The 7,911-nt window shown below is 56.5% G+C and overlaps 1 protein-coding gene across 1 annotated transcript; it reads left to right on the top strand.

The window, feature by feature from the left end:
• Positions 1–7,911, top strand: LOC106986420 (keratin, type II cuticular Hb5). Its single transcript, XM_027036223.2, has 9 exons — positions 1–516; positions 2,762–2,970; positions 3,556–3,616; positions 3,746–3,841; positions 4,555–4,719; positions 4,994–5,119; positions 5,541–5,761; positions 6,480–6,511; positions 6,914–7,911. Exons 1-9 carry the CDS (start codon positions 97–99, stop codon positions 7,105–7,107), a joined length of 1,524 nt encoding a protein of 507 aa, XP_026892024.2. The 5' UTR covers positions 1–96; the 3' UTR covers positions 7,108–7,911.

Below are 7,911 nucleotides of genomic sequence, written 5' to 3'. Positions count from 1 at the left end.
GGACCAGGGAGGATCAGAGAGGCCAGAGGATCCTAAGCAGCGCACCGAAGACTTCGCTCATTCCCGCGGCACTCAGCCTCTGCTCAGGCCCGCACGATGTCCTGCCGCTCCTACCGGATCAGCCCAGGATGTGGGGTCACCAGGACCTTCAGCTCCTGCTCGGCTGTGGCCCCCAAAACTGGCAACCGCTGCTGCATCAGCGCGGCACCCTACCGAGGGGTGTCCTGCTACCGGGGGCTGACGGGCTTCGGCAGCCGCAGCCTCTCCAACCTGGGCTCCTGCGGGCCCCGCATGGCCGTGGGCGGCTTCCGGGCCGGCTCCTGCGGCCGCACCTTCGGCTACCGTTCCGGCGGCGTGTGTGGGCCCAGCCCGCCCTGCATCACCACCGTGTCGGTCAACGAGAGCCTCCTCACGCCCCTCAACCTGGAGATCGACCCCAATGCGCAGGGCGTGAAGCATGAGGAGAAGGAGCAGATCAAGTGTCTCAACAACCGGTTCGCTGCCTTCATCGACAAGGTCAGTGAGGCCTGGGATGATGATCCAGAGAAGGCCCTGGCCTGTCCTCCCCTCGGGAAGGTCCCCGTGTGTTGGGGAGACAGCATGGAGCCAGGTTTGAGACAGAGGGAGAGAATTGCAGGCCAACATAGGCAAAGGATCGGTTTCTGTCTCTTAATTCCAACAAAGTGCAACCGAGGGCCCGGTGTGGTCCAGAAACGGAGTCTATGATCTAAAGTGTGTGTGTGCTTCTGGAGACAAGACAACACAGGAATATCAGAGGTGCCCCCCAAAACTGGATTGGGCACTGGCTGCTGCGAGAGTGGGAGAAAAGGGGGAGAGTTAAAGAGTAAAAGGCATATGGCTCCCCGCCAGGCAGCTCAGGGGAAGTGGGGGCGGGGGCACGGCTCGCAGCCATGCCACCTCCCTATCTTTGCTCTGCCCCTCGGCAGCGTGAGACCTCGGGCTTATGACTTGTCTGGATAACAGAACCAGCCTCACATGCTTGTTGTGAGCATTGATGGGTTCGTGCTTGAAAAACGCTGGCACGTAGTAGGTGCTCAATGAACATTCGCTGTTAGCATTATTCTCCCAGGACGATAGTGGATGAGGGGGTGTGACACTTAACCAGCCAAGGTTGGCACAGCCGCCTTCATGGATGGAGGGCTGGGAATGTGGAAGAGGGGCACCCAGGCTGGTGGGAGGAACCCCACAGATGCCATGAGGCTGCCTCCCAAGAAAGCCACCCATGCCCCTCCCTTTGTGCTGGCCCCTCTGTCCATGTGGCCTCACTCTGGCAGAATAGATGGGACCCAGCTCTGGGGTTGGAGTCAGGGGATCTTAGTGAGTTTAGTTCATCCTCAGAATGACCCAGTGGGGTAGGTGTTATTATCTCCATTTTGCTTAATGTTTGTTTATTTTGAGAGAGAGAGCATGCTCAGGCGGGGGAGGGACATAGAGAGAGGGAAAGAGAGAGAATCCCAAGCAGGCTCCGCACTGTCAGCACACAGCCCAACGTGGGGCTCGAGCCCACAAACCATGAGATCATGACCTGAGTTGAAACCAAGAGTCGGACGCTTAAGCAACTGAGCCATGCAGACGACCCTTCATTTTTTTTTTTTTTTTTTTTTAAATATCAAATTGAAGCTGAGACAGTTTAGAGGAGCTGCTTAGGCATACTATGGTAGGGCAGGCAAAGGAGACTCCAGAGACAACAGACCCCGACTCTCACTTACCTTTGTGGGGCAATGAGCTAGGCATCCCAGTGTCCCCCATCTGTACTAGAAGGGTTATAATATCTGCCCCTCCTGAAGGGTTGTGAGAATGGAATGTAATTGATAGACGGGTAGGTAGAGACCGATAGAGATACATACACAGTTGACTCTTGAACAGCACGGGTCGCAACTGAACAGATCCACTTATAAGAGGATTTTTTCTGGTAAATACAGTGCAGTGCTGTAAATGTATTTTCTCTTCCTTGTGATTTTCTTAGTAACGTGTTTTCTCTAGCTTACTTTGTCGGATGAATACAATATTTAATACAGAAACAAAATACAGGTTACTCGACTATTTCCATTAGCAGTAAGGCTTCCCGTCAAACAGGAGGCTAATAGTAGTTAAGTTTTAGGGGAGTTAAAAGTTATATGCAAATTTTCAACTGTGTGGGGGCGGGGAGGGGAGGTGTCAGTGCCCCTAACCCCTGCATTGTTCCAGGTCGACTGTAGATATAGACAGGTGTGTGTGTGTGTGTGTGTGTGTGTGTGTGTGTGTGTGTGTGTATCTTAGCATGGGCCCTAGCACCACACACTAAACTTTCAGTAAGTGTTGCATAATTTAATAAATGAGGAACTGCTCATTATAGTCATGGTTAAATTAGTTGAGCATTTACCATGTGTCAAAAATGTTCTAAGCACTTTGCATGTATTAACTTGTTCAGTCTTTACAACTCTAAGGGAGGCACTATTATCATCTCTGGTTTAGAAATGAGAAAACAAAGCCCCAAAAGGTTAGACGACCTGCCCACTTAAAGTGGCAGACCTGGACTTGAACCAGACCTCTGGCCTCAAGCCCCAGGGCGCTTTCCCCCACACCCACAGTGCCTCCTGGAGGCCGGGAGCAGGTCCCCTTGAGTCACAGAGACTCAATCCCATGCTTGGCCCTTGGCTGGCCCTGGCTATTCAGTGAGGACCAAGGGCAGAAAGATCGCCAGGGCACCAGGCACCTCCTGGGTTCCCCCTGAGTCCCATCCTCACACCCTGGGCGGCAGGTGCGCTTCCTGGAGCAGCAGAACAAGCTTCTAGAGACCAAGTGGCAGTTCTACCAGAACCAGCGCTGCTGCGAGAGCAACCTGGAGCCCCTGTTCAATGGCTACATCGAGACGCTGAGGCGGGAGGCCGAGTGCGTGGAGGCCGACAGCGGGAGGCTGGCCTCGGAGCTCAACCACGTGCAGGAGGTGCTGGAGGGCTACAGGAAGAAGTGAGTGCGGCCGGGCTGGGGGAACACAGGGAGAGTAGGAAGCCTCCATCCTCAACCTTGTTGAAGCAGCTTAAGAATCCTGCCTGTCTAGCAGCAGGGGCTGCTTGGAACCTGAGGAAGGGACTGTCTGGGGCGGGGCCCGGGTTTCTTCCGATTCTTTGGCCCCACTCTACACCTTGGAGGCCCTGGGAAGCTTAGAGCTGCTTTCACAGGGAGTGAGGAGAGGAAACCCAATGGAGTTCTACAGTTTTCTGTGCTCCTACCCGGCCCAGCTGGCGTTATGATGTTCGCTCTGTGTTCTCACTGCCCAGGGCACTGGCTCTCTTTGGCTCTAGGATTCACAGAGGGAACAGAGTATGCATTCCCTGATCTCATCCCAGACACAGCAGGACTGGGATGGATTGAGCCAGGCTGGGACAAGGGTTAGCCCAAGTGAAATAATGCACAAACTAGACCATGGAGAGGACAAGATAACGTTCACAGGGACAATCCCTTTTGAGCCCTGGGAGAGCTTGCCTGGAAGCTGGGATAGTATCCAAGCCCCAACCCCTCAGCTGTGACCCCTCTCTACCCTCCCAAACCCAGGTATGAAGAGGAGGTGGCTCTGAGAGCCACGGCAGAGAACGAGTTCGTGGTTCTGAAGAAGGTGAGGGGGCTGATCATGGGGCAGGGAGGGAGGGGGACCCATCTGGCCAGCCTCCGTCGGGGCACGGTCACCACACTGACCGCAGAGGCCTCCCACACACATACGCTCTCCCTTTCCCTCCACCACCAGGACGTGGACTGCGCCTACCTGCGGAAATCAGACCTGGAGGCCAATGTGGAGGCGTTGGTGGAGGAGTCTAGCTTCCTGAAGCGCCTCTACGATGAGGTAAGGGGGCCCCTACCGACCAGCCAGGGCAGGTAGAGGGGAGGTGGGGGACCTGAGAAAGAGGGGAGACAGTGCACCGTGTGCACGTGTTTTCCCGATGTGGGTGATGTACGCACAAGAGAACATGCACACACATCTGAGAGAGCCATGTTGCACGGCTGTGACAGACACGGGTATGTATGTACCCAGGGAGAGCCTGGCACGCGTGTCTCAGGGCCGAGGAGAGTGTGTGCGTGCTTGGGCTTCCCCACGTCTGTGGAGTTGTTGTTGCAGTGTGTGCCCGTGTGCTGGTCTGGGGGCGTGTCAGTCTGTACATGGATATGAAAGTACATATGTGAGGGTGGCGGTGGTCAGGGTGGGTCTCCGGTTAGAGAGGGGGTCTTAACGAGTGGACAGATCACTGGTCTCGGCATTCAAACCCCAGCTACCCAGCTGGGTGACTTTGAGTCAGGTCTTTTCCACATGCTGGGCTTCAGTTTTCCCATTTGTTAAGTCAGGGGCTGTCCCCAGCTCCTCTTTGGGGCCCCTCCCAGCTTTCTTGTTTTATGACGTACCTGTGTGTGAATGAAGGGGGGAAAGGGAAGCACGTGGAGCAGGAGTCATGTAACATGCATGGCCAGTGCCCCCTCCAGAGAGTGGACACTGCCCCTAAGGGTGGAGCCCATGGCCCAGACCAAGCACCAGACCCAAACGCATTGACTGTTGGCCCCCAGGAGCTCCAGGTTCTCCATGCCCACATCTCAGACACCTCGGTCATCGTCAAGATGGACAACAGCCGGGACCTGAACATGGACTGCGTTGTGGCCGAGATCAAGGCTCAGTACGACGACATCGCCAGCCGCAGCCGGGCTGAGGCCGAGTCCTGGTACCGCAGCAAGGTGAGGGGCAGAGGACGCCTGCCTTCTGGACGTGACAGTGGGCAGGTTGCCAGATATATATTAAAGAAGGCCTCTGTTGTCTGGGGATTTTGATTTGTAGGGATGGTAAGAGGACAGACATCTCTCAGTTTGGATGGCAGAGCAGGGCTGCCATGTATAGTTGCACAGACTGAGCACTGTACAACTGACCAACCATCTGTGGTGTCTGAATGGGTGGGAACCTCCATTCTGAGCCTCAGGAGCACCTCTGCTTCTCCCCCCCCCCCCCCCCCAGTGCGAGGAGATGAAGGCCACGGTGATCCGGCACGGGGAGACCCTGCGCCGCACCAAGGAGGAGATCAACGAGCTGAACCGCATGATCCAGAGGCTGACCGCTGAGATCGAGAATGCCAAGTGTCAGGTATGGTACGAGAGGGTTGGGGGGGGTGGGGTGAGGGGGTGTAGATCACAGTCTGCACAGGCAGACTGCAGCACCAGGCACCTTGCCCCCAGGAGGGCAAAAGCCTGGCCCAAATGAGGCCTCACAGCGTGCCTGTGAGGAAGCAGGGACCCAACCAAATCACACGGCACTTGAAGCAGGAGAAGCCATATCACTGATGTCACCCCCCTCCCCTTGGCCACTCAGCAACCACCACCAGGGAGAGAAGGTGAAAGCTCCCATCTCCTTCCTCATGTCCAAGGTCTCATTAAATACCTGGTCGTACGTAGTTAACCTAACTTCTCTCTGGACCCTGCTCTCCTTGCCCCCGCTCCCTCAGTCCAGGTGAGCAGAGCTGCGCCTTCTCTGTCTCATCCTTGCCCTCACATCTCCTTCCTCATAGCGGGCCAAGCTGGAGGCCGCCGTGGCCGAGGCAGAGCAGCAGGGCGAGGCGGCCCTGAGCGACGCCCGCTGCAAGCTGGCCGAGCTGGAGGCCGCCCTGCAGAAGGCCAAGCAGGACATGGCCTGCCTGCTCAAGGAGTACCAGGAGGTGATGAACTCCAAGCTGGGCCTGGACATCGAGATCGCCACCTACAGGCGGCTGCTGGAGGGCGAGGAGCACAGGTAGGGCTAAGGAGGATCTGGCCCATAGGAGGCCCGGGTCCCCTGGGAGGGGGCTTCCCTCAGCCCAAGTGTGAGCTACATCTCTACCCACTGCTAGGACAGCTCAAGCTTTGAGAATAGTCATAATTTATCAGACACTTACTATGCGTCGGCCTGTGCTAAGTGCTCCTTGTAATCTTCACAATCCAATGAGGTAGGTGTCACTTTTCACATCCAAAGACGAGGCAATAAGGCTCAGCGTGCAGTGACTTCCTCGTGGCCACAGGTAATAAGTGCAAGAGGCAGGACGTGTGGCCAAGTCATGTGCCTCTCAAACCCAGTTTTACCAGAAGCTTCCTACACGGGGCTCGGGCACCATAAGGACAATGCACTCCGTATGTACTAGCTCTTCACTGGCACAAAGCCCTTCCACACACACTGCTGCATCTGATTGGACTCTCCTTCCTGTGAGCCTGACCAGCACTAAGGGTGCGGGATGGCTCAGACTGGCGGCAGCCGGCAGAGTTCATCATGGCTCCCACCTCTGCTGGAAATCAGAAGGCCTTGTCTCTGTGCTCAGAGAACGGTTAGAGAGAGAAGGTGATCGCGAAACGTAGACTGTGGGGAGCCCTCCCTGCCTCTCGGGGGGCAGGATCCGGACACAGGAGGGCCTTCTCTGTCCCTGCCTCAAGGACTCCAGCTCCGTGTCCAGAACTCACCGGGTGTTCTTTCCCCACAGGCTGTGTGAAGGTGTGGGCTCCGTGAATGTCTGTAAGTATCTGCTTGAACATCCTCCAAAAAAATGGCTTTGTGAACGGGCAAAGCTGAACCTGGAATGCTTTCCCGACAGGGAGGGGGTTGTCTCTTCCGCGGGCTCCTCACTAGGGAGCTCCTCCGGAGTTAGGGATGGACGCATTGAGCGCCCTCAACTGGTGGCGATGTGAACTGCAGGCCATGGAAATAGGGCCAGGCAGCTTTGCCCCTCTGGATGGGGGTCCTTGCTTCCTCCCTGTCCCAGCCCCCTAGAAGGACTGAGATGCTGAGAGGAGCCGGACCTCAGTCATTAACCAGTAAACTTCTTTCTGGAGGAGGAAGCTCCTGCTATGCGGAAGGCCCTTCGTTGGTGAGGTCAGGGCAGGCCACTCACCCTCTGGGTCCCCTCTGTCCCCACAGGCGTCAGCAGCTCCCGTGGCGGAGTCTCCTGCGGGGGCCTCACATGCAGCACCACCCCGGGGCGCCATATTGCCTCTGGCCCCGTGGCCACCGGAGGCAGCATCACGGTGATGGCGCCCGACTCCTGTGCCCCCTGCCAGCCCCGCTCCGCCAGCTTCAGCTGCGGGAGCAGCCGGTCTGTCCGCTTTGCGTAGAGTCCCCGGCCGCCTGCGTTCTCTTCCCCGGAGCGCGGGACGGTGTGTGAATGGAAATCGTGTGCTTGCTTCCGGAATCTTCCACATGTTCCTACAGAGGGAAAGACCCTCGGCCGCGCTCTGCCACCTGCTCGTTTTAGGGAGTTGTTTCCTGGTTCTCCTCCGGCCTTCAGTTAGAGAGTCATTCCCAGCCCTTCCCATACCTCCAATCTGATTCCAAAATACCCCGGGGCCAAACCACCCGTATTATTCTCCGACCTCTATGGGACACTACCAATCACCCAGGGTGGCTGGACTTCATGGGAGCTTGACCTTCCCCTGAGACAAGGAGTGAGGCTAACATCCAGCCAAGTGTCCCACAACCTGAGAATCTGAGACCAAGCTCTCCCTCCCAGCAGCTACCCCCTCCTGGCAGGGAGGTCTGCGGGAAGCACTTGCCCCAAGGGTTATTTCCCTTTGAGTCTTGCTTGTCTCTCTAACTGACTGCCTTCTTCAGGTTAACCTGTCCCAGCCAAACTCCTCAGGGGACCTCCCGGTTGAGGGGCCCATTACAGAGGGGAAATCTTTTTGACTTGGGACAGGTCTTGCTATTCATTGCACCTGTATACATTTCAAAGAAAACTCCAAGGTTGTTCCAGATCTCCCCCTGCCGGTGCAGGAGGGGGTCTGTACAATGCAGAGCCGGTGGGATGGAGAAGGTGAGGCCACTTCCTGAGTCTCCCTCTTGTTACGACTGTCTGTGGGTGCCTTGCCTTCTGGGTTGTCTCAGCCTGTGTTTCAATAAATGCTGCTTCCATGCAAGGA

The sequence above is a fragment of the Acinonyx jubatus genome, chromosome B4 (genome assembly GCF_027475565.1).
Source record: "Acinonyx jubatus isolate Ajub_Pintada_27869175 chromosome B4, VMU_Ajub_asm_v1.0, whole genome shotgun sequence".
Taxonomy (NCBI): domain Eukaryota; kingdom Metazoa; phylum Chordata; class Mammalia; order Carnivora; family Felidae; genus Acinonyx; species Acinonyx jubatus.
Note: the sequence above shows the minus strand (reverse complement) of the source record. Positions and strands in the feature narration are given on the sequence as shown.